The sequence below is a fragment of the Antennarius striatus genome, chromosome 17, assembly GCF_040054535.1.
Source record: "Antennarius striatus isolate MH-2024 chromosome 17, ASM4005453v1, whole genome shotgun sequence".
Taxonomy (NCBI): domain Eukaryota; kingdom Metazoa; phylum Chordata; class Actinopteri; order Lophiiformes; family Antennariidae; genus Antennarius; species Antennarius striatus.
In genome coordinates, this window is record NC_090792.1 from 11,322,129 (window position 1) to 11,348,490 (window position 26,362).

Here is a 26,362-nt window from a genome sequence, read left to right on the forward strand (position 1 = left end):
AGAGGCAGTGTAGGCACACTCAAATGAGAAAAAAATCCTGTGCAGTTTGAGTTTTGTGGAGAGTTGATGTGATACATTTTTCGAGCAGATGTTTGATTTGATTAAAGGGGCACTATGGTGATTTACACATAATGATCTTTTAGTGGGAAACCATCTTAGCTAAAGGAAAACCAGTTCACAGTAGTATTCCAAAGAAAGACCCAGTTTTATGTTGTGAGAGGTTCAGTAGACTACATTAATTAAAAGTAATAAATGGCTTCCACCTAACTGCCTGGTGGATACTTGTAATGTGTATGTTGTTTTTTCTGCTCCGAGCAAATGACCTCTGGTCACTGCTGCCAGAAGGCCTGAGTGCTGTCAAGATGTTTTCGTCACAGAAAGATCCTATTTTGGTGATGCCCCAGAAAGTCATTTCTACTGTCTGACATGAATCTCAAAATATCAAGAACCTGATCACAGCAGTCACTTGTAGATGAGAGAAACTTGCATTTGGAAGCAAAATTATTTAGACCCTAGTGAATGTAAGCCAAGAATATTACAGAACTAGAGGCCTTTTTCGTTGAAGAGTGGGTTAAGATTCCCCAGGAGTCCTGGGGGAGGCAGGTGTCCGTCCACACATCACGTTAGCAGTCGGTCATGGGTGCAGAGAATAAGATACGAAGTCATTTAAAGAATTAATCATGTAAGACTTGTCTAATTAAAGTAGTATTTTTTCATATCATTTTTTAACCGTCTTATTGTGTGATTTAAATAATTTTTGTTTAACTTAGTCGTTGTAAGCTGATAAACACTGTATTTTGCTAACAAACCTAATAGTCAAAGGCCGTGAATAATTTTGCCAGAGACTGTAAACTACAAACAAACGCGTCAGTATAACGGCCTTTATTAATGAACTGATCCGAACTCCACCACTAGGGGGCAGCACCTCCCCGTGGCTAAATGTTATTTATCAGCATTACGGAGGAAAGACGAAGCCTTGAACTTTGTTTTTCTTATTATTTACCGTAAAATACAGGGGGGGAAAAAATAGTCCGACGTTGAACAAGATGTTGCTTCAGGTAAACCTCTGAACTTCCGAGTTGTGCGTTTAAATGGTAACGTGGAGATTTAAGTTTCTGATGCGCAGCCGTAAGTCAGAGGACTTTCTCAAATAAAGAGGAATGAGCAGGAAAGTTTTCTCATTTAAAAAAAAAAAGATAATGCAATGATTTTTATATAGCATCCTACTTCCGACTCTGCAGAGTGAAGCTGTCAGCGCTGGGTTCATATCCCTGCCATCAGACGCGTGTGGATAAAGAGTTAAACGCGTCCGGCCCCGACAGGTTGTGATTGGCCCGCAGCTGCAGCTCTGGGGCGGACGATAACCCTCCGCTCTGTGCGCGCTGGAAAAGTCACTGGGTGGACGAAGCGGACTTGCAGAGAGCAGCCGAGTTTGTGAAATGTCATCATTTAGGACTTCAGCCGCGATTGTTAGAAGAGTCTGATGTTATTTTGTTAATAAAAACATTTGTGTGCGTCAGAGACGAGCGCGTCCTGGTCCGTTAGAGGTCGGTGAGAAGTCGACCGCTCACACCTCTGATTCATGGACTCCAAACGGACTCCAGCTGAAACCGTTTCTAGAAACCGGCTGCTGCGAGGCTGACTTCATTCACTGAATATCCAGGTATGGTGAATATTTATTTAGCTGGCCTCTTCTTTATTTATTTATTTTTTTAAGTTGCTTATTTATCCGAATTACAAATAAATAGCACGTGTGACATTTTTAAAAGTTACAGTAAATACAGAAAATATCATTTGGTTCCATCTAAGTCCATCTATTTTACTCCGCTGACTAAGACTTTAAATTTTACAACAAACCCCCCAACCCGAGACAGACCCCAAACGTCAGCGTCTCACTGTACTCCTAGCCCAATATAAAAACGCAGTGTGTGATCGTTTCAACTTTTATTGCATGCATTTTTGTGAACTTTTATTATTTTTGAAATATTATTACATCATTTCATTCCTTGTTGGCCCTGCAAAAATTTTTACAGACCCCAAAGTGCTAGGAGAATAGTTGCAATGACCTAATGTCAATAAAAAAAAGTTTTTCATTTACTTAAAAACTAAGTTACTGAGTCTTATTGCTTGTATGTATTGCAATGCTGTATTTAATCGTTCTGCATAAAAGTATTTTTGAATCAAAGCATGATAAATTTGCTTGAACAAAAAGATTTTTAAAGTCCTCTGCCTCATTATCCCTTTGGATTGGAGTGTGTACTCTGTGTCACTGTGACCATGTGTCTTTCAGGTTTAGGCAACATGAAGTTGACTTTGGACAGCATGGGCATCCTGAAGATTGTGCTGCTCATGTTGGACGCCGTTTTACTGACCAACTGCGTAAGAGGTGAGAGCTGCTTCATAAAGCTTCTTTATTTTTCACTAATATATTGGAGCCTGGACGATAAAGCCAGATTATTCTAACTCAAGTCGACTGGTTGGCTGCCGGCGAGCGTGATCAAAGTCTACGTTTTTTGCAGCAATAAGTAAGAGATGGAAAACTAAGAACTAAAAAATCTCTAAACTGAGCCCAAAATCAACACAGGGCAGGGGAATGAGAGAGGGCAAGCCAACCCCTACCCCCAGTTTGTGTGTGTTTTAGTCACGGCTGTGTGTGTGTGTGTGTGTGTGTGTGTGTGTGTGTGTGTGTGTGTGTGTGTGTGTGTGTGTGTGTGTGTGTGTGTGTGTGTGTGTGTGTGTGTGTGGGTGTGGGTGTCTGTGTGTGCACATTCACTCCAGCTAAACCAAACAAACATCATCCATCAGCTTCCCGGGGCAAAAGAACAGAAGTCCAGCTCTCCGGAGGCTGGCCAAAGGACGGTCTCACATCAGCCTGTGTGTTTGTGAGCAGATCCCAGTGTGACCACAGTTCATTGTGGTGTTAGAATCAATACCTAACTTCATAAAGACAACTCTCATAATAACTGTCAAATCATTTTCTATGATTTCATCCAACATTGCAAACTTTTGAACCATGTCTGATGCAATCCAGTGCCACTAGTCAATAAACAGGGGCAATACTGGAAACCACACTGGTTTAATGGGAGAAATCTGAAAGCCAGACACATTTCAGCAGAACACCACACACTGGCAGAACTTGCAAAGCCCCATAGCACTGTCTTTATTTCCCAGCTCGGCGTGGAAGTGGATTCGAGAGGCGTCTGATTGGTACAATACCTACATGTGGCCATCGTGGCTCAAGGTGAAAGGGGGCAGGAGGGGGGTTGGCAGAGGTTTAGTGGTGGAGATTAGATCTGCGGGTCTGCAGACAATGCTCCATTCACTACATGGCAGACGTTCCTGCGCTGCACGACTAAACAAAAAGTAAACAAGAGGCGAAGGCTAAATAAGATTAGACAGGCAATTTTGTATGTTTATAAATTAACAGATGTCGGCAAAATCGGAGCCCAGAGGAGGATCCGATGATCCGATGGAGTAAAGGGTCTGAAATTATTTAATATCAGACCAGAGGAAACAGTCTGTTTTTCATATTTCAATATTCCTCTGAAAGTGGTAACAGAAGCAGAGGAGGACACACACACATGGGGAGAGATGTAGCTGGCAGGCAGCATGAGTGAGATGATTTTGAATGATGCTTTACAGTCTGTGATGTGCAAACATCCCAGCAGAAGCAGCGATGCTGTGAGCTGACACTGACGTCCAGTGAAATACGTTCAGGGGGTTTGACTCAGCGTTTATTGTTTTATTAGTCAAGCTGATGCCAAAGACAACAAATCAATCTGTCCAGGTTAAATTTGATGATGTATGATGGCATCTTTGATAAATACAAATTACATGATAAAGACCAGGCCCCTGTTTTGACTGTGTGTAAAACAGTAAAGCGACAGAAGTGTTTCTTTACTGCTGTTATCTCCACATCTCAAGTGATGCACCTGAAGGCAGCTGCTTGGGTTGGACCATTTAAAGCCTGTTGCTGTCTGTCATCAGATGTTTTACCAACACACACGAGCTCACGCTGCTCCTGCGACTTTTTGACTGCCCAAGCAAGAATGATTCCTTAAGAGCCCCTTAGGAACCCCCACACTTCCTCCGTCCTGGTGCCACCCCCCCACCCCCCCGACAGCTGGAGAAGGTGCTCAGTGATGTGTCCCAGCAGAGCCTCTAATGTGGTGACAGGCCCGGGGACCACTGGGTTCCACTTACTGAGGAATGCAACAGACTGAACACATGGATCTGCAGAAATGCACCCTGGGAGAAACAGAGAGGCACCAGGTGTCATGTGTTATGTGCCAGGACTAGCTAACAATGAACACACACACACTTTAAGTGGTGCTGCTTGCATTGCATTTTAATTACCAACAGGCAAAAAAAGCAACAACAGAAAAAAAAGTTGTGTTCACTTGACCATGTTTGTGACTCTGCTTTATTCGCGTTCTCTAACGCCACACGTGATTGCTTCATCCCTGGAGCCATCTGGTGACGTTTAGAGGATGCAAACTGCCCTGTAACCCTATCGGAACGTATACATTTAATAGCAGTTACATCATGGTTTCATAACAAGAAGGTACTATGTGATAAATTGTTTGCCATGGGCTTTTAAAATCACGAGGCCATTTGGCTCCCAGACAGGTTTCCACTTCCTTTCGTCGTAATGAGGCTCGTTTCTCAAATGCCCAAAAGTCCTTTTTATTTTTTTAAATAGCTCTTGAATAGTAAGAAGGTGTAACAGGGGTGTTCTAGATATTGGGCCAAGATGCTGAGCTGCTCAGGGCATATAGTACATTCCTTTTTACAGCCCATGACCAAGTCACACTTTTATACTCTATTTGGATTTTCGAGAAAAAAAATCTGTTTCACGTTAAATTTTGTTTTTAAGCCCATATTTAGCAGGGAAATTAGAAGGAAGTCAAACACCTACCATCTTCTGCTTCGACTCTATTCTGAGTAACCCTGCAATTCGTCGCCTCCGACTTGGTCTTATTCAAACCCAGACAGCCACCGCTGTCAGACACCCCTCTGACACATGTCCCCCTGCTTTTCCACAGCTTCTCTCTGCTTTTCTTCCCATTTATTACCAGTGTTAAGCTGAAGGAAGTGAGTTAAGTTAATGTTCCGTCGTTAAAACAAGGCATGAGCTGACCTTTATTCCCACACAGCCTTCCTCAGCTCCCTATACAGCCTATTTACTGAGTCTGGGTCCATTTGTGGAGAACAATGGATGGATTATTATGTGTGGCAGACCCCCAGCTTGGACAGAGCAGCAGTGATTAATTTTAAACACTCCTCATCCCAGTTGACCAGAATTATTTGCTGTCTATTAGAGCTCACAGCAGACTGGGGACTTCCTTTTGGATGTGTGTGATCAGAAGTTGTGTGTCTGAATATACATGTGTGTGTTCTATTAAGCCAGCTGGAGTTGCCCAGAAAAAAGTCAAGCTAATGAGACATTCCAGGAAAATTTGGTAACGTTAGAGGAATAGAAACAGCTATTCCTGCTACTTTGATCCAGGTGGAAATAATATTAATAATATTCCTCCTGCTGGGATTCTCCCATCTATCACGGAAATAACTTTTGAACAATCCATGTTCTCCATCTTTCAGCAAATTACTGTGACCCCCGTCGGTTCGAAGGAAGCATTCAGAGAGAGAGGAATGTGTCAGACTTTTACCCTACAGATGGAAAGAAAGGAAAGGGCTGTGGCGGTGATAAGTAGACGTAATGGAGGTCAGTCAGTGTTTACTTTAGCAGGGTCATATAATCCCTGTGAGTAACACTCTCCTCATTGACTGACTCTAATGGACACTTCAATTAGCATTCATGTGGAATTTCAACAAAGCATTGTCTGCTTTCAGCTGTATGCTAATGCCTCCATGCAAATGAGGAGAACTTAATTTCCTTTTTTTGTTTAATTTTCTTTTCAAAGAATCATTTTAACACACAAAAGTGTGTGTGTGCGTGTGTATGTGCACGTGCGTGTGTGTGTGTGTGTGTGTGTGTGCGTGTGTGTGTGTGTGTGTGTGTGTGTACAATGCTCATTAGTTTGTTTGGGCAGTTGGCTCTGGGAGTGTTTTCAGACCACACACACTCTTCCTGCTGGCTGAATGGACTGGGGTTCTGTTAAATAGAATTCCTTTTGCTTGCTTTAACCTGAACAAAACCCATGTGGCTGCTCACAGAGGTGCCAGACTGTCACCGATCAGATGATAACCGACTTTATGCCCGTCTTTGGTCTCACTTGCAGGAATTATCTGATATATTTCTGTTAATTGAGAGTTGTTTGGTGTAAAATACATATTAGATGATGCTGGATTCCACTCTACTGCGCTACACGGTGGACTGAAATACTAGCAGTGAGCCTGTAGGTTTGGGTCAGCCTCCCTGGAACTTTACAAGTGACCTTAGAATAACATTTCAGCTCCACAGTGGGAAATGTTTGTCTTTAGCAATCCGTCTGTTTAAGCCTCCTTTCTCGTGACGCAGTGAGCTTCCAACAGGAGAAGCCAAATGCTCTTTGTCTGTTATTTTGAAGTCTCGTATTTGATGTGTGATGATTTTGCACCCATCCACATGCAGGAGGTATAAAAAAATCTGTCTTCTTGCATTCGGTTTGGGTTAAAGTGATTTGTTGCAACAACATTGAAAATCATATGTATACTGTATTTTTTTTGTGATGGCAGCTTTCACCACATTGCAGAGCAGGTTTGGACAAGTTCACCAGTTGTCATTGTGATGTTAGTGAATAAAAGGCTGATATAAACTGCAGTAATCGGGTCCATCTGACTGCTTGCCACAGCCTGCTTGAATCTGCGCTTTGGACTTATCAGAGCGCCAAATCAGGCAGCGGTGCTACCTGTTGCATGCGATATGATGATGAGCTTCCTCTCCTGGTTTTGACTTCTCTCTGGCATCGAGTCTTTGAATGTCTTCAATCGATTTATGATTTTGGGAAACACATTGGTGGTAATCATCTTTGTAATCTGTTATCGGACGCGAACACCGCGCCCAAAAAACTTTTCCTCTCTGCTTTTCTTCCTTCTCCTTTCTCTGTGGCTTTCTTTAGAATAAACTGGCCTCCTGAAAAAACTCAGACACATGCACAAACACAACCAACCATACCGTTCTCCAGTCAAAAGGTTGATTGAAAGTTATGGTGGTGGCAACAGCGATGGCTGGCTGAGCCTGAAGAAAGCCGAGCCAGAGGACAGCTGGGATAACAAGCGCTGAATGAGGCCTCCGCTGTCTTCGACACACACCCTGACTCCCTTTCCAGCCTCTTCCATCCTCCCTTCCTCAACCCCACCACCCCCTTCCTTTTCAATTCACCCCTGATGAGCTTCAATGAGACCCCACATGGCTTTGTGGCTTTTTCACGTCCACTTTGTTTTTCATTAACGATTCTTTTGAGTGACCCCAGAAATTCTGTGTGCTTTGTCCCCATTGATTGAGCTTATAAAGAGTCTGATCTGGGTGATTTGCCTCTAAATGGGAGTTTTCAGTCCAGCAGCAGCCTCTCTCCACTTAGGAGAAGAAGCAGGGAGGCAAAGAAGCACTGATATTTCATTAAGAGGAATGATTGGAAAAATATTTTTCTGCTTTGACTTGATGAGGAGAACAGGATAAGGGAGGAAAAATCATTTCAGGAGCAAACACTATGTAATCTGTCATATTTTATAGCAGAGCTACTGCTATCCCAGTCTGGACTTCTGCACCATGCAGGGTAACTGATTTGATTTCCTCGTGCACTGGGATCTGCCCCCAGCTTGAATGTTCTTGGAGTTAGAGGCCTGGCAAAAGGAGCAGAAAAGCTCCATACATTTAGTCACTCTGGGTGTAGCCTTAACATGACGACCGACTCTGAAATCAACTGACCTCGCTTCCTGCTCATTTTTAATCGTAGTGAAAGGACGAAGGACTTTTCTGTTGGTCAGTTCCTCCAGACTGCAATATGACTGCAGTTATTTCTCAATTCTAATGTCCTCAGAAATAAAGTAAAGCATCATGAAATATTAGATATTCTCAAGAGGATGGATTGAATACACACAAATCCAAAACCATAATTCATGTTGATCCAGTATTTATAAATCCAGTGACTTTCTCCACAGATTCAGCTGCACCTTTTGGAATTGTTTTCATGCAAATGCTCTAAATTAAGAAGGAAAAATACTACTCATGCTAACTTCAATATTAGCATCATATTAGCTATTAGCATATTGATGTGCATTTTCCTCAAAGCCGTACCTCACCACGCCTTCAACCAGTTTGCTGTTATTGCAGCCTGGTTGAAGGGATGTTTCAATGCGACGACTGAACGGACAGATGAACACAAAGAGAGACAGACAGACGGATGGAGGGCAGTGACCTCTGTGCAGCCGAGCAGTAAGGTGAACTGGAAAAGCATGGGACAAATTGTCGCTGTGAAAGGGTGAGTACCACATTGTAATGACAGGCTCAACAGCTCGACGATGACAGACTGATTTCAGACAATATTCCTGGATTGTCAAGAGGCCCCATTGCTGTCAGTGAGAGCTTTACCAGCTCCTCCACCCCCTCCGTCTGTCTCGCCTTCGTTCTCCCAGCTCTGTCTCCTCTCTGTCTGTTTCCCCTCGCCCGCTGCTCTGCTCGCATCTCCCTCCCACCTGCACGGCTCTGAATCGCTCCATTCTGTGAAAACACTGCTGCTAACATCGCAGTCTGTCATTGGCCCTCCTTTTCAAAAGACCTTGTTGACAAAGGCGCTGGTCCAAAGCGCTTCTAAGTGTCAGAGAGATTGGCTGATACTGTACGCGGGGTCGGGTTCGCGCAAATGGAGAACTGAGGAGAAGTCAGCAACAAGCTTGGCCTTGAACATCATCATCATCGTCCTCGTCACGCACTGACGTAACGCTGACGGCGTCGTCCGAGTTGGAAGAGTTTTTCACTGCCTCTGAGCAACAATGGCAACATGCATCTGTATCTCATTCTGCACCTCCAGACTGTATCTACTGTATACAAAAAGGTTGCTTATCTTTGCCCAGTGTGGAATGCCGGAAGGGTCGAGGAGGAGGCATGCAGGGAGCGACAGGATGCACCTCGGTGTTGACTGATGGAGACCGTGAAGCATAAGCAGAGCTCTTGTTGGGTGGAGACAATGAAACAAGTTTCACTAATGTCTCGTTGGAGCAGCGGTTCCCAAGGTTTCTGGCAAAGCAGCATCTGCTGTGTCCAGGTGTGATTCTAGCATATGTGCAGGTCATGGTTGAAGGAACAATCAGATCTAACTGTTAGAACACTGCATTAGACCTTTCAACTTATGTTTGAGAGTTTGTAAATTTGGGTTTCTCTTACATAAGAGGCTCTTTGTCTCGCTCTCTTTCTTCCTCATCTGAGTCATTTACACATGAAAATGTGGAATGATTCAGTAATTCATTTAGAACAGTGGGTCCCCAAGTGTTTTGGCATCCTGCCCACTAAAATAAAGACCCGTCTACTACTGAGTCCTGATCACAGTTGATGGTTTCGACGTGAGTTGTGTGCCGTTTCCCTTCTCGTGCTGTTTTCTTTGGAGGAATTTCACAGGTTTTAAGAGGCGTGCATGTTCATTATTTCAAATGAAAGACAAAATGTTTCTTTTTCTACTAGAACGTGAGCGTAACTACGATATTGAGGAGTACAGCGGCAACATTCGGATAAATATTTTGGCCATTAAACCCTCACATCAGCGCGGGATCGTGAGAATACGAGATAATACGCAGGCGGTTTTCCAGCCACCCAGCGTTTACACACTATCCCTGTTGGTGCCAAGTGTTCGCCCATCTCCCAACATGTCGGACGGTTCTGAACAGGTGCTGCTCGCTGCCCCGCTCTGGCTGCAGAGGGAGGCCTGTTGGAGTGTGTCATGTGGCTGAGGCTAAGCCCGAGCCAGGGAGCGGGGTGTGAGATTGTTAGGATTCCTGGTTACTGCCGCCTGGGCCCATCTAATCCCCCCGTCACTCCCCCAAGCATCCCTCCTCTCCTCATGAGCTGTGTGTTAAAGGAGGCCTCTCTGCCATCTTAGCCTCTGCTCCCTGCCCCTCTCTAAATCGACCCTCGTCTCCTTAGCCCTAACCCTTCATCTCTGTCCTTCGCCTCTCCTTTTGTCCCTCACTCGTCATCTGACCAATCCATGTCTGACTCCATGTTTCTCTGGCTGGCTTTCCCTTCCCCGTCTTCCTCCTGCTGCCTCTCCCCTGATAAGTGGCCCTAAGCACACTCTCAGCCCCAGTGTGTGCACCAGGCCTTAGCCTAATGGAGTGAGATAAAGCGACTGGAGTGCTTCTCACCTCGGTCTTTATGACAGGACCACGGACGGACTGACTCACAGCTGCAGGCATGTGCTTCTATATACAGTGTGAGCGTTTTATTTACAGAGAATATTGTCTGTCTGTTTCATTCCACCAGAAACAGAATGAATGAATGAATGTATGAATGAATGCTGGACTTTTGTGGTCACGATCATTCATTCAGTCAGTCACGTTAGATAAATACATATTTTATTTGGATTTTGGACAAAAGAACTGAGAAAATGATTCAGTGCAGATTACATTTTAAGCCCATGCCATTTTCTTTTTCTATAGTGCCCAATGAGCAACTTTGGATCAGGGCTCAAGCCCATTGATTCCTACTGATGTAAATCTTTAAAAGTTTTCACAGATGGCAAAACAGCTGAATGCCTGAAGACTGTTTTCAGAGGAATTTTACTCATTTTTTGAGCTGTTGACTGTTTTTGGAAGCAGGACGGTGTGTCCATGTTCATGTTGAAGGAACATGTCAGTCGAGTTGTATGGCTCACATATAAAGAGATTTTCTTCCATGATAATGTATTTAGTTATAGTTACCGTTCCAATTCTTTAAAAGCATCGGAGACCAACAGCAACAAATAAAATAAAATGAGAAGACTGCCTGAACAGCATTAGTCAGTGTTACTGGGACATACCTGAGTTATTTTTTTAGCAAAGAAATAAGACTGAAAATAACTCAGAATGGTGTCATGACTCTTTACAGTGGTAGACCAGGTAAAACAGTGGAAAAGATGGTTAGAAGCTGTTCCAGCGATCAGACCAAATGACCACTCCTAACATACTATACGTGTATGAAAGGCCTCTTTTAACTTGACTTTCCATAAGGACTTCTGGTCCTTTAGCCCTAAATGTGTAAATGTTATCTGCTTTTTCCTGCTCTCCTTCAAGAAAACAGAAATATCCGTCCAGTCTATATGGCAAATAATCAAATATACTTTTCATTTTTACTTAAACTGGAGCCTGGATTTTTTTTTTTTCAGCCACTGTAGATACAGAGGATGGTTGTAAAGAGTCTGCAAACGCTCACACACATGCTGTTTTTCTCCAACAGAGGCAGCTGGTGCTGAGAGGACGCAGTCAAGTTTAATGAAATATAGCGGCTTAGAGTTCAAAGGCTCCACAGTAGAGAGCCCGTTAAGTTTAGGCCACATGATGGAGATGTTTCCAGAAGCTTTATGACGCTTGGACCTACAGGAGCCTGTTTTTCTGGAGCCATTAGTGAAGGAAGCGCCCTCAGAGTCAAACAAGCTGCGACATTATTCCAGCGATTCAGCTTCAATCAGATAGATCGACGGGTGCATCTGATTCTCTCCAGCCTTTTCTTTCTCTTTTGGCCCCTCCTGCTGTTTCTGTAGTCCCTCATGTCACCCAATAGCTCCTCCTGTACCATTCCCACCGCTGAAGCAGTTGTTATTCAGCCCACATCAGATGGCGCCAAAGAAAGAGCCATTGTCCGAGCTGGTCTTACCCCGCTCTTATCTATTGATTGGAAAGCCTCGAGGAGAAAATAACGGGTATTGATTACCTCACTGGTTGGGGTTGCTGAGTAGGACGTCTGGAGGAGTAAGAAAAGACTACAGTCTTCACCCTTTGCTGCCCCGCTGCTGTCAGAACAGCCTCTGTAGCCACCCGACAGATCCAGTCCCCCTTTGACGGTGTCAACCCCCCCACACACACACACACACACACACCTGACCGCCTTTCTTGAATTGTCGGCTGTCCCTTTCTCGTTCTCTCTCACTGTTTTATTCTGATTGTTATCTCCGCTTGTGAAATGTATAGCCGAGCGCGGCGGCTGGCTTTGCACAGGAGCTCTGGCCTTTCACACACTCCCTGAGCTGCAGCGGCCACCTCACCTTTCACCCTCACCCAGTCACTCCGGGATCGAGCAAAGCCACCGGCTCGGGATTCTGTTTCTGTCTTTCAAGCAGGTTTTTTTTTTTTTTTTGGTACAATTTCATTCTTTCCACTCATGTTCCTTGAAGCTAACTTTTTACTTTTTATTCCATCCATTTTGTTTTTTGTTTTTTTCCCCCGTTTTTTTAAGTATACAAGGGCTCTCAAGGTTTTAAGAGATGCATGATAGAATATTTCCCTGGGAGCTCAGGCTCCATTAAACTTCTTCGCTCATGTTTGGGAGCTGCCTGCTGTCATATGGTCGGCTGAGCTAACACAACGCTCCTTAGGAGGAAGAAGCTTTCTCTTGCTTCTCTGTGTCTCTCTGCCTTTTATCCTTTGTGTAAATACAACACATTGAAGTCGCTCAGATCAGTGTTCAGTTCAGCAACGAGTCACTTTAAAGTTGGCAGCTTCCAAAAGCAGTTTGAGACACAGAACTAAATCCTTTTTGTTAGAGTTGTTTGAAGAATTACATCTTGTATTGAGGTTCCAGGTATTTGTTATTACAGCAGTAATCTGAAAGTCTAGGCAATCCTTTGTATGCAGTGGGTAGACAGACCACAGCACTTTGGGATGAAAAATGCATGTACATTTCACTACAAAACCACAGGTGACAAAAATACAGTACTGCCCGCACTATAAGACACACCTAAAAGCTTTTAATTTTCTCAAAAACTGACAGTGCGCCACATAATCTGGTGCTCCTTATATATGAAAAAAAGTTTTTAGATAGGCCTTTCATTGAAGGTGCGCCTTATAGTCCAGTGCGCCTTACAGTGTGGAAAATATTGTAGTCAGAAGTACCAGCACACGTAATGCTGATCAGATCTGGCAGCCTTTGTAGTTAGGGTTTTTTTTCTGGTTTTTTTTCTTTGACATTTCCCTCTGTGAATGCCTGCATGTCAGATCAACAGCTCATTAACCCGCTCACGAGGTTTTGCAAAATTGGCTATATTTAGTCGAAATGACAAGAATGGCTCTTATTTAAAGTTAAAATAATCTTTCATCAAATGGAGCAAAGGAAAACAGAGCAAATTTTTCGAGACGCCAGCCCCTCTCCTCCTCTTCCTGCGCTATGAAAGATTCCTTTCACGCGTGGGGTTCAGCTATAAGTGGGAGCACCGTCAAAACACCGCCATACGGGAAAACCCAAATGGTCATGGGTATCATTTTTCCATTTAGAGAGCAGCTAACAATTCTTACAATTTGAGTAAACTTTCAACATTTGTTCATAAATCTGTCAGATTCCAATTCGTCACAGCCTCTGTGGAGGAGCGTAATGTTTAGTTAGCAACAACAGAGAAAAATGCTGCTGTGGTAACGTCTACAGTGACTCCATATCTTCAACAAGGTATCTACATTCAAAACGATAAGGCATTCATTTAAAGTTTCTAAAAAAAAAAGATGTTTTGTACAGAGGGCCTCTATGTGATAACTGCAATGCTTTCAACTCCAAGGTCAAGAGAATCTCTCTTTGAGAGGGAGGAGGAGGAGGAGAGTCCCTGTTGAAGAAAAGATGGTGATCATGCACACCACACAAATACTTATTAAGTTATTCAGGCGATGTCCTTGATTTCACCACCTCTTCATGTCTTGTTTTTCAAAAGGACTTCAAAAGCATTTTGAAAGAGCGGCGATAGAGGGAGGAAATCATTTGTTGCACATTCCTCACGCTTGCTGCACCAGGCAGAGCTGTTTTATCACTTGGTCCAAGCCAAAAAGCTCAGGAGTTGGAGTCCCGAATAACATAAGTTCAACATCATAAAGAGTCCACAATCAAAGGAATAGCACAGCAGTGTGAGCCAATTATAAATTTGTCTTCCATGATGATCTTTGATCCTCACTGTCAGAATATGCACCCAGTTTGACCCTAAACGATGTTTCAGCGATGTGTCATCAATGAAACTGGTCAGTCGTGACTCTGTCTGCTGTTCAGGAAAGAGGAAGAATCAACAATTGTGGCCCCATACAGTACTTGGGTTTCATGAAGAGTTCCGTTAGCACAGAATATGTGTGTTATGTCATTAACTTTACCGCCATCATTCACCAACAACTCTTTTGTGGTTTTACCTGAATGAAACATCAACAAGGTCGAGGCATTGATTGCATTGCATCAGCGTTCAGGTGTTTATTGTGTCATCTTGTCATCTTCAGAGGGATGTGAAAAAGTTCTGACATGTTTAACATTTGTGCTTGGTATTGGGGAACATTTCAGATGCCAGTAATTTTTGGTAGATCATTTCAGACTTAATATTCGGGTCAGATCCAGGGATTTTGTCAGCGAAGACCAGATCCTATCAAGTCTGAGGTTTAGTCAAGGAGTCTGAACTCCGTATAGAGGTCCAACAGGGCTGCTGTATCTTTTTACTATTTGAGGAGAACATATCTGAAGGCATCTCCTTTAACTCTCAGAAAACATTTGTTTGACAGGAGCAATAATTATGCTGGGTCAGTGTGTTTTGTTTCCGCCACACCGCTGCCTTAAGTCAGACTTTTGTTTTTTCAGTCAGTCCTCTCCGTTAATCCTGAAGGAATGGCACGAAAGACAATAATTTAGAAGAGACAACTAAAGTTTATTTGTTTAAGAGTTTCCTAGAAATGTGTCAGTGTTTTTGCGAGGCAGTTGAGTTCTCTTGGGATCAAGTCGGCCCATGTGAGCGGCTCCAGCACCGAGCCAAGGCTGTGACCTGCTAGCGGTCCAAAGGCAGAGTCTGCAGGGTAAGAACTCAACAGTGAGGGCCTCTGTTCTGCTGCGAGATAGTGACGTGAGATATGGGCCAGCTGACAACAGCCCAAAAAGCTGCGGTCCCATTTTGTCAACAGACATAAACAATGACACTTACAATTTCCTGAGCTCGGTGTGGGCCGTCCGCACAGAGGAAGGAAAACTGTGAGCGTGTCTGTGTCCATGCATGGTCGAGAAAACATGGAAACGAAAATGGAAGGTTTGCGATGGTTTTACGTTCACAAGTTCAACGTTTTTTCCACCGAACTTTGTGGCACGAGTTTTACCTTTTTATAGAAATTATGAGCAAGTACAGCTTTTTTTTATGTAACCAGCATTATAGGTGATGTACCAGCAGCTGGAGTTGCCTTTATTGCCATATGTGTGTGCTTACTTATAAAATGCACCAAGGGAATGTGTGTGTGCGTGCGTGTGTGTGTGTGTGTGTTCACCCTCCCCATTGTTTTTACTGCTACCAGACTGACCATTTGTTTCGGAGGCACAGACGGAGCGCTGTGTACCTTTGAGGCCTTCTGCTTGCAGCTTCGGGGTTCGGTTGCAGTTTCCTCCCCGTCGCTCGCTCCCATAGCCCCCCACCCCCCCCGTCTGTCTCCCGGATCTCGTCTGCTCAGTAACTTTTGGGGTTTGTTTAGTTTTTGTTGGGGGGGTTACAACACACTGTTGCTGTGCAAGCAGCGGCGCGGGCCTTCTAACACCATCACAGGGGGTTTTGGCCCGCTCCACTTCACCAGATCTGAGGGAGCAGACCTGAGCCAATTAGGAGCTGGGAGAACAGGCCGCTGTCCGTCTTGCTGTGACCCCCCACCATCCCCCATTATCCCTTTGATCTCTCGCACGCTACGCAAAACCAGAGCCAGAACACTTCACCCTCTCTGTGCAGCCACTGGACAACAGAACTTGTCCAATTATTACAATCTGGTTTCAACATTTCCGGGTAATCAAACAAAAAGATGACAAATTGCCTCGATCTCATTCCACTGCCCACGTCTGAGCTGTTTACCGAGCCGATTGAAATCGAGGGAATACGGATCAGATCTGAAAATTTAGTAATGAAGCTAATGTTTTCACACTTTCTCATTTTTGTAATTTCTCATTTCACGTACCTTAAATATATTATAAAAATGAAGTTGAATGGTGAGTTCAGTGTATTGTAGTTCAGATCACTGCCTGTTCTGGGGATAAGGACTCCATGAAGGGCCTTCATTGTGATTAACGGAAGAGGGAAGAAGGAAACAAGTCATTCTGCAGCAGCTGCTGGCAAATCAGTCTCACCATAAAGTCTGTTCAGCACCTAATTGGGTGGTTTTTGATCGATCGACAAGATTTTCATGAGCAGATGTCAGGCTTTTTCAGATGTCATGAAGAGTGTAGATGTTCAAGTTACAGTCCTGTGGGTGCTTTAAGGACTTAACAAGCATGTTGGCTTCAACGTTCAGATTAAATTTCAAGAAGGGTAATTTGTGGTGAAATTAGCTCTGCCAGATAGATTAAACATATTTTTTGCCACAATTTGTATTCATGTTTCTATTTGAGTATGTTGTAATCTTGTCTTTTTTTTTTTTACATCAAGATTATTAAGAATGAATCAAACGCTTTGTACATCAGGATAACTATAGCTTTATCTTGAAGGGTCGTTCTACTGTGAGTTTAAGTTGATTAAAGATCTAGAACAAGATGGTAATTAGTTTCTTCAAAGCGCAAGCGATACATTTAAAGAACTCGACAGACCCTCCGTTATGAACAAAAGATCCTTCCTCCTGTGTGGTGGTACAGACGGAATGGCTCCAAGATGAAACTGCTCACAACAACATCTTTTGATTCTGTTGGGTAACCAGCCCACGATCACTGGTTTGCTGTTTTGTTTTTTTTGGGTTTATTTATTGTGGAGGTTTTTTTTTAAACTGAATTTTGAGCACCAAAAGCTCAACGTCAACTACGTCCACTTAATTTGGAAAAGGGAGCATATCTCCAAAAAGGTAAAAGTAGGATGTGTGGGGGTGGGTGCCCCTTTATGAAAATGTATTTTCATGGAATGACACACTATTATTATGTTGCTGTGTTTCTCAGGGCCTCCTCGGGTGTCTGAAAAGGTTTCTCACAGGCAGTCGGCTCGCCTTGGCAGCGCCATCAAGCTGCCGTGTCCAGTGCAAGGAGACCCTCCTCCCCTCATAATGTGGACCAAAGATGGGCGCAACATCCACAGTGGCTGGATTCGCTTCCGTATTCTCCGGATGGGGCTGAAGATCAAGGAGGTGGAGGTGGACGACACGGGGACGTACGTCTGCAAAGCCACCAATGGCTTCGGCAGCGTTAACGTCAACTACACTCTGATTGTCATCGGTGAGTACAGACAGAGATTTATCTACCACAGTAGCGTCTTTAATATGTGTCTTCACCTTTGGAGCTGAAACCACTGAGTCAGTCTTCTGATTTGCTATCAGAACACATCACCTCCTGCTGTGGGGTTTTTATGTCATATACCGGTAACTTGGCATTCGGAATTCTCTCCACAGTTCAGATGCTGTGAGACAGCATCAGTTACGGAGGTCACAGTCTAAAACAAGTGGATTTCGGAAGGTTTATAGTATGATCCTCTCATCTATTGTACGTGTTACAGGCCCTACCTCTCCCTGCCCAAAGTCAACAGCGGGGTGGGATATTGTTTCATACCCCTTCATCCTCTGTGACTCAATTGGATCTCGAGCTCTTCCTTTTCCTTAGGCTCCTCGGTGGAGGCAGGAGGTCTGCAGCTCTGCAATCAGAAACACATTGGGCCGACTGGTTCCAGTTTGCCTTCACGACTCTGACACGGCTCTTGAACGGGACCGGGAGAATGAACTCCAGTCCAACAAAGTGTGTTACTCTGTAGTTTTGCATTTAGTGTATTTCCCCTGCGTGAGGGCAGAGCATGATGAATGAGCGAAGGGGAGCCTGAAGGCTGTGTTTAGTCTAATTACTCAAAGATGCCTAATTAGGGTCAGAATCTGTGCTCTTGCCTTCACACTCATAGGACGAGCTGCAGCCCGACCTTCAACAGACGGTCCTCAGCGGAAGAGCCATAATCAGGCAGATGTGGAAAACACAGGGCACTTCACAAAACACTGTTTTTTGTTGTAAATCACGGTCGTGAGTTGGGAATAGATGGGACCATGGTTTATTTTTGGGCCCCCACCCCTTTTCGCCCCCCCCCCCCCCCCAATGAAGTCGCCACAAAGTTCAAAGAGAGGGTGTCTGCTGATCGTGCTAAAATGAAAGGTTGGACACGGTGGCACCAAGCCAGCCATAATGTCAAGGTTTATACTGCAGCAGTGCTATATAGTAACAAAATCAGACGTGGCTATGTCTGTGTCTGTGTCTGCGTTGCACTTAAAAGACTCTCTGAGGTTTAACACGCACCGAACGATTCTGTGTGGAATAACGTTCAGAATCAATCATGCAACGACTGGCAGCTACTCTGTCATTTTCAAGGCTACCGTGATTGGATGCTGCCGCCATCATGGGTTTCTGTTGATGTGATGGATAAAGTCTGTAAAAAAAATGTTTTTTTCAACAGCAGGAGGTAAACACAGTTTATTTCAAGTTGCAGTTGAAACTACAAAAAATAGAGAAATACATCCGTAGATGTTTTTATTCAGACTTCTGTTCAGGCTTATTTCAGACTTGGTGTTTGTTGTAGAAAATCCACCGTTGACACGTGAAGTAACGTCCGGAGCTGGAGTTGATGTGGAAGCTCTTTAAGTTGTCTCGGTCGAGGAGTTAAGACCTCTGGGCTGTCTTACATGTGAGACAGCTTATTTTTCAAAATAAAGTAATTGTCTCTGCTCTAGAGCCAAACACTACGCATGCATGTGGAATTAATTTTTTGGGGATTTAGATATTGGTTTTACAGCTTAAAGCTTTGGTTTGTGCACTCACACGCACACAAACACACACTTATATTAAGCCAATTCATCTCAGTGATAGATAACTACTTTTCCCATGCGGGGTGTTTTACGTGACAGGTTATTTGTCTGCTGCTGTGCAGCTGAGTGAGAAGAACGGCGTCTCTGAACGCTAGAGATCAGTTCAATTTGACTGCAAGCGACGCTCTACTCCCACTCAGAGATGACGTTCAGAGAAAATACTGTGGAAGTTCTTTCTTGGAAGCATATTTCCTTGAGATTTCTATCAGGAGTGTTTTTGCCCTTTATGGACTTACCTAGAGACTTTCTGGCCTGACTCTTAATCCTGATCTGGTTTGTTCCATTTCCTACTTGTCCTCTGGTGGTAGTGGATGCGTGTCAAGCTGACAAGATATTAAACAGCCCCCTCCCCCCCGCCTCCACCTACCCAACCACCCCCTTTCTGCTTTCTCGTCTGTCATCCCATTAAGTGCTGGCACGCCAACACCACTGTGTTTGTTTTTTTAAGTAATTGTTCCATCAGAGCTCTTTGCATTCTGGATGCCTTTATGGGGGCCTCATTGTCAAAATAGTTCCATGGTTGAAGTCACGTAATGCAGTCGATATGCTGTGATAATCATTAACCGTGAGCTCTGGTGACGTTGATTCACCTCATTTTAAGCTGTTTTAATTTAGCAGCATATGCATAATTGTAGTGATTTACTGAGAAGCCCATTATAGAGCTGAAAAAAGATAAGGGCAGATATTTAAATGTACAAAGTACACTCCCAGCACAGCTCCACATATTGTACACTTCATAATATATTATTTTTACTGGATCGCAGGGGGAAAAAACCCCGACTGCAGTCAGTTTTTGTGGCAGTCAGAGGGGAGAGGTCAACGAAAGTCTGGCTGTTGTTCAAGTTCAAGGTTTAACGTGGAGAGTACGAGTTTTTAAATATCGCCTTGGACCCGGCGGAGAAGCCAAGCAGAAAAAAAAGACGATCAGATAAAGAAACAGTGAAGACATGGTGGTAGGGGGGTTTGCTGGGTGATGTCAGAAGGAGGGCTGGAGAGGTCCTTCCATCTGCCAGTGGACAGTCTGTCCTCCCCCGAGCTATCTAAAGAATCTGGTCAGTCAGTGCAACATGGCGCCTCCTCAATCCCTCCAGCTGGTTGTTTTGGCCGTGTTTGGGGTGGTCTCTTGACAACTGGCCCTCCAAACACCTCTCAGCACCCCCCCCCCTTGCGGAAGAGTAGTGCATGTATCATCCTCCGTCCTCGGAGGGCTTGGGCTGCAGCAGGCTTCATGTCAGCATTACCATGGGATTGTCATATTAACATTTATAGGATTGGATTTTAATGTTTATGTCTGCACAGATAATATATTACCGGGCTAACACGGCACTGGCAGTGCTCATTATTCCTACATGGAGATCTTGGCTCCCGCGGCACATTTTGCATTTGGCTCCTCTCTGGAGACGCTGTTTGGCCAACTGTTGGATAAACTGCCCCATGTGTGACTGATCACATGTGGTAGCTGTTTGGAGATATCTAGAGTGTGATGCAAGGCCACTGTGCATAACTTTCCCTGGACATTACAATGTTCCCAACATCTGGAGCTCATTTTGACCTCAAATCATCAGGCTTTTTCCTCTGGTTCAGCTGACACAGGAGGCCAGGGGAGAGTGTGTGTAGTGACCAGTTTCCTGTGACTGGATTTGTGAATGAAATGGGAGGGGACCGTATCGGACCTAAAACACCAGATCATGAATGGATTTTAAGTTGTGTAGAAAAAGGCTGATTGCATTTTCTACAGGTTTATACTTTCTCATGGAACATTAACTCATGGAATGATCATCTGATTATGTTTTCCGTTTGCCTCGCAAACCTATTTGGATTTCATACAGTATTCCTTATTTTCTTGTTTGATCTCCGATTCTATAATAGGTTACAGATTTTATTTACTTTCCAGTTGAAAAAAGAGACCTCTCATAATCAGAGGGCTTGATGATTATTTTATTTGTCAATCTTCCAAAGATACAAATCCTGTGACAGCCGTACCTCTGCCCTGTCTGCAGTCTAGTTAGCCAACATTGTATCAAGACAATAGTGGCAAGGGATAGCTTCAGCAACACAGACGTATAAAGGGTGCCATTGTTCCCAAGAATGGCTTTAAGTAGAGAGGAAATAGATTCAGGAAAAAAAAAAAAAGTCAAAAAGAAAACCCCGGCAGTGTGGGACCATGTTCTGTTTGGATTGGGAGGTTCAGGAACCGGCAGGAATGCAGAGAGCCCAAGTGAGCAACAGAGAAATATTTCTTCCAGTGGAGGCAGTTTTTTAAAGGAATGGGTTATTATAGTTGGCCAGTTAAACCCCTTCAAATAGCCATGACATCATGGCTGGGCTCCGTGATGCAGGGGACAAACAAAGGAGGGTTTGTACCCAGACAACCCTAGAGAGCTCTGAGGGTTATGGGGGGACTTGGAGTGAGGCAGAATGAGGGGGTTAGAAGTCACATCTGGTCTTTTTACCTGACCCAATCAAACCCTAAGAGGGAATCAAGTGCGCCAAAACTGCATCTAGAATATTCCAGCTTGACGCTGCACCAAAGTCGGAATCAAAAAGAGGCACAAAAGGTTCCTAACTGGCGAGCACCTTTTCCATTCTGTACCACAGCCTGTATACGTCAGAGGATTGTGTGTGTTTCTCTTGGTGTGTTGTTGGGGAGTTAGTTAGAAATGCTGAGAAATTTTCGCTTTAGATCTAAAGCCAGGTCAGCCATCATCTGCCTGACGTTGTCAAGCGGCGGATATTGGCACCGGTTGTGTTAACTCGTCATTGCTTAACTCAAAATGTTGATACGCATCCCAAACTGCTGAGTAGGCTTCACTCATTATTGTTTTCTAAGCCTTGTCTTAGCTCTGCTGCATGATGTCAGGTAATGACATAAGCTCCACAGCTGTCTCCTGGACCTGGGCTTATGAAAACTCATCATATTACTTCCAAATGCTGCAGAGTGTGACCTGAGCGTGCACCCAGCTCAGAGGAGCCTATCTATAAATTCCAAATTTGCTCAGATAGAGCCAAGAACAATTTGCTGGGTCTGTCTGGTGTTGGGTCGCCACCAGAACAGCTGTGACAGCGGCACGGTCAGCGATTAAAGATAAATTACAGAGGTTTTAAAAGGTTAACGTATTTACTGTTGCAACATGTGCTGAAGAATAAAAAAGGAACACTTGGAGTCCTTTTAAATTTACAGATAGTTTGACTGAATAATCTTCATATGATGTTCTAAAGCTTGTGATGCAGTTCAGTGCTGTAGAGTTTCATATTCCTTCGCCAAGTTGGAAAACGAAATCTTTATGTCACCACATCAAATAGCCTCATATCTTAACTCAGGTAAAATTTAACAGAATCACCTCACATAATCCCCATCATTAGCCACTTTTAAAACTTTTAAGTCATGTGCTACTTCATGTTTAAACACTATTACTGCTTCTTTTTTCACAAAGTGTTGAATTATGTGCTCATAGATTTTCTGTATCTCCTTGTCTGGAATAATAACCAACAACTTGCTGCTTCTCTGAGCTGCTGACTGACTGTTTTGTCTCACTGTGTTTGTAGATGACTCCGGTTCTGATAAAACCAGCCCGAGGATCTCTGATGGCGCTGAGTCTGCTCCAGGTAGTGATGGCTTGTCAGAAAAATTTGGTAAGTGCTTGATCATGCACGATAAATGAGGCACTTGTAAATTCAAGGATCAGATCAGATATTTAAAGTATATTCAAAGTACTCTTTCAAATCATGTTGCCGTATTTTTTTTAATTTTGGTTTTTATTTCTCCTGGAAACCACCGATTCATGTTAATGTCTTTTCAATGTTGAACTCTATCTGTTAAATTAATTGTACTGGAAGTCGTGTCTGCATTTAATGTCTCTCACTGTCATCCTTGTTGTTTGTGGATTTTACTGTAATCGATCAGACGACTGGAGAATAAATAAACTACCATTTGATTACCATACCAGACCAAAACGAATAAAACTTAATTGATTTCTGGAAGCGGAAGATGGAAAAAAAAGAACATCTGAAACTATCATTTGTCAGCCGGTGTCTTGAATCCACCAATAAGTTACTAAACGTTTCCTTCTCTTTTCCCTGAAGTCCGCCCCCGCTTCACCCAGCCCGCCAAGATGAGAAAACGGGTGATCGCTCGTCCTGTCGGCAGCTCGGTGCGGCTCAAATGCATGGCCAGCGGAAACCCTCAACCGGACATCGTTTGGCTGAAGGACGATCGGCCGCTGATGGAGCAGGAGGTCGGCGAGAGCCGTCAGAAGAAGTGGACCCTGAGTCTGAGGAACCTGATGCCAGAGCAGAGCGGAAAATACACCTGCAGGGTGACGAATCGGGCGGGCGAAATTAACGCAACGTATAAAGTCGAGGTCATACGTGAGTATCCCTGGGAGGCTGAAATGCATACAGCTGAAACTTTGATTTAAATTATTTCCTGTGTTTGTGTGAATCATTTTTATGACCTCCCATCCGCTGCTGTCTGACGCTGAAATGTTGTGGAATAATAACCACTTTAAAAAAAAGTGTTTCCTCTGATCCACCTACGCATGATGTCTGATTGCGATCGGCAAGTCTTCATCCTGAGAGCACGGCTGGCTGGGTAATCATGACGATGAGAAGCATATTGAAGAGGGAGGCTGGTGTTTGCAAGGGGTGGGGTTGGGGGGTGTTCAAGTCAGAGACCATCCACCCAATCTGGAGCTTATTAAAGCCCAGCTGTCTGCCAGACCCCCGGCCCCCTCCCCACCTCTTCCCATGAGAAATGTATGCTGTACAACCAGGAGCAAAGAAAGAGAGGAAACGAATCACACATACTTCTAATGTTACATGTGGTATTCCTTCCTCCCTGACAATTTTAACTTGTGAGCTTGGGGGGCTAATAGCAGTCTAGAAAACTAAGACCTCTTCGCAGAATGGCTGTCAAAACACGTCCTTACTGTTTTTGTCTGTGTGTCTGCACAGAGAGGACCAACTCCAAGCCCGTTTTGACGGGCACTCACCCGGTCAACACCACCGTGGACTACGGAGGCACCACATCGTTCCAGTGCAAAGTGAGGAGCGACGTCAAGCCGGTCATCCAGTGGCTCAAACGCGTGGAGTCCAACGAAGAGAGCCGTTACAACTCCACCATCGAGGTGGGGGACCACCAATTCGTGGTGCTGCCCACGGGGGATGTGTGGTCGCGACCTGACGGCTCCTACCTCAACAAGCTGCTCATTACCCGGGCCAAGGAGGAGGACGCTGGCATGTACATCTGCTTGGGAGCAAACACCATGGGCTACAGCTTCCGCAGCGCCTTCCTCACTGTGCTGCCAGGTGAGGCTGTAAAGCAGCAGTAAAATACAGGAATCACAAATCAGCACCTCAGATCTGTGGTCAGATCAGATCTCGTAATTCAGGCTGATGCTCATCTGAATTAAAGTTAAGATGACATTAAAATCTGACGTGAATTTTCTGTGAATCATTTAGAAAATGAAATAGCTTTGTTTACTGGTTTTTAAGTTGGTTTTTTTAGGTGTTTCTCTTTTTTTATACTGGTGCCATGTCAAACATGCTACTAATAGATAGTGAATCCAAAGAACAACAAACAGATTGTTTGTTTCAAACCCTGATCTCTCCAGTGCATAACATGTAGCAACATTTCAGAGTCATACACACATTTTGATTTGATTCTGGTCCTCTTATTTTCAGACACGAAGCCTCCCATCACACCCGTTTTCTCGCCGGCCTCCAGCTCCCTCCCCTGGCCCGTCATCATTGGCATCCCCGCTGGAATAGTGTTCATCTTTGGCACGGTGCTGCTGTGGTTCTGCCAAAGCAGAAAGCACTGCCCCCCTCCCAGTACACCAGCTGCTGCTGCTGCTGCTGCACAGGTGCTGCAGGGATCCCACCGGCCGCATTATCGAGAGCGGGACAGGGGCCTGGTAGCTCCGTCCTCCATCTCCTCCAGCCCGGAAAAAGACTGCATGAGCTCCGTGAACTATGAGGAGTATCTAGCACAGCAGCAGCTCCTCCTCACCCAGGGAGGACCAACAATCCCATCTAAAATATACCCCAAAATCTATACTGACATTCACACACACACTCACTCGCATGTGGATGGGAAAGTACACCAACATCAACACATTCATTTCCAATGTTAGCATCGGGGCAACACATCCCCCACGGACTGCTCCCGCATCTCAGAGGGACAATGAACTGTGGGCCCAGTGGCTAGTGATACAGACCTTGTGTTTCCATACTTCCATATTTGGTGCTCCTTTTCTTTTTTTATCAGTCAGATCCTCGCACCACTAAAATCCACAAATCCTTGTTGTGCACTTAATACAGAAGGACAAAGACATTTTTCTGCAGAGTTCAGTCACAGCTTTCGAAGTAAAGTCTTCCTCAGTGGTAGAATTTTGTATTTTCCCATGTGAGGTGTCACAAAAGAATGGAGGTTGGGTTTTAACTTTCACTTATTCAGCTGTTGGAGCGCAGAGGCTCCGTGTGTTTCTGCTGGGGAATGAAGATGAAAACGGAACTCAAGATTTACAAAGGGGCCAGTTGTTACGCTCCTACTCAGGTAGTCCTTTTGTTTGTTAAAGATGCATCGTGTTTGGAATGCTGACCACTATTCTTCATCCCTCCCGTTTTGTCCTCTGGATATACAGGATATAGATTGAACTGGTGAGATTTTATAGCATTTTTATGCCATGAAAACCTTTCCCAAGACTGCAAGGGGTGAAATAATCCACATAAAAATTAATTGGTTTTTCGTTTGAGTTTTTAAAAAAAAATTAGATTACGTTCCCATCATTCAGTAGCATGCAGAGAAAAAGCAGACCACCACCATATCCAAACAGTTTATGAAGCTGTAGTCATTTATAATCAAGTTGAGTTATGAATATTTAATTTATTTTGATAAAAAAAATTGTATCTAAAGTTTATTTTTCAGAGTAAGGTGTTTTTCATATCTATGTATTTTTATGTATAGCATATTTTGAGTATTTCGTCACAGTTTAATCACATGTACTTCATGTCAGTATTTAGGTATTTCTGTATGTATTTGGTTATATTTGACAATCTTGTATGATGTTCTCCACTCAAAAACTAAATCCTCTAAAGTGTGATGATTTGGTAGTTTCATTAAATGACCTGACTCCAGTTCAGTTGTCGTGAGTAACGCATTTGTTCAGCCCTTCATCGGCATTCTTCAATGGCTGCAGTCTGTACTCCTCAACAAAAGGTGGAAGAGTCCAGTGAATAAGATAACGGTTGAGGCAGGTCAGCTTTCCTCCTTTGACTGAGTTGAAGTGAGGGTGACTCAGAGGGCAGCCAGCAGAGGGACAGAAGTTGCTGGGATGAATGAGTGAATAGATACTGCAGACACAAGAGCAGTATCACACAGGTCCCTTTCTAGATGAGTGATGGGTCCTGCAAGACTACACCAAGTGACCAGCATCTT

At 44.1% G+C, this 26,362-nt stretch overlaps 1 protein-coding gene across 1 annotated transcript; it reads left to right on the forward strand.

Annotated features, from left to right (window-relative positions):
- Positions 1 to 1,314: 1,314 nt before the first annotated feature.
- LOC137610793 (fibroblast growth factor receptor-like 1) lies at positions 1,315 to 26,055 on the forward strand. The gene is made up of 7 exons (XM_068338608.1): positions 1,315 to 1,663; positions 2,291 to 2,386; positions 17,030 to 17,302; positions 22,471 to 22,557; positions 23,008 to 23,292; positions 23,878 to 24,231; positions 24,607 to 26,055. Exons 2-7 carry the CDS (start codon positions 2,302 to 2,304, stop codon positions 25,056 to 25,058), a joined length of 1,536 nt encoding a protein of 511 aa, XP_068194709.1. The 5' UTR covers positions 1,315 to 1,663; positions 2,291 to 2,301; the 3' UTR covers positions 25,059 to 26,055.
- Positions 26,056 to 26,362: the final 307 nt, after the last annotated feature.

What these genes read in the sequence shown, in the direction of transcription:
- LOC137610793 (XM_068338608.1), top strand. Translation starts at nt 2,302, where the DNA reads ATGAAGTTGACTTTGGACAGCATGGGCATCCTGAAGATTGTGCTGCTC. An exon ending in TGGCTTGTCAGAAAAATTTG is followed by an intron (nt 22,558 to 23,007) that starts GTAAGTGCTTGA and finishes TTTTCCCTGAAG; the next exon opens with TCCGCCCCCGCTTCACCCAG. An exon ending in CTTCCTCACTGTGCTGCCAG is followed by an intron (nt 24,232 to 24,606) that starts GTGAGGCTGTAA and finishes TCTTATTTTCAG; the next exon opens with ACACGAAGCCTCCCATCACA.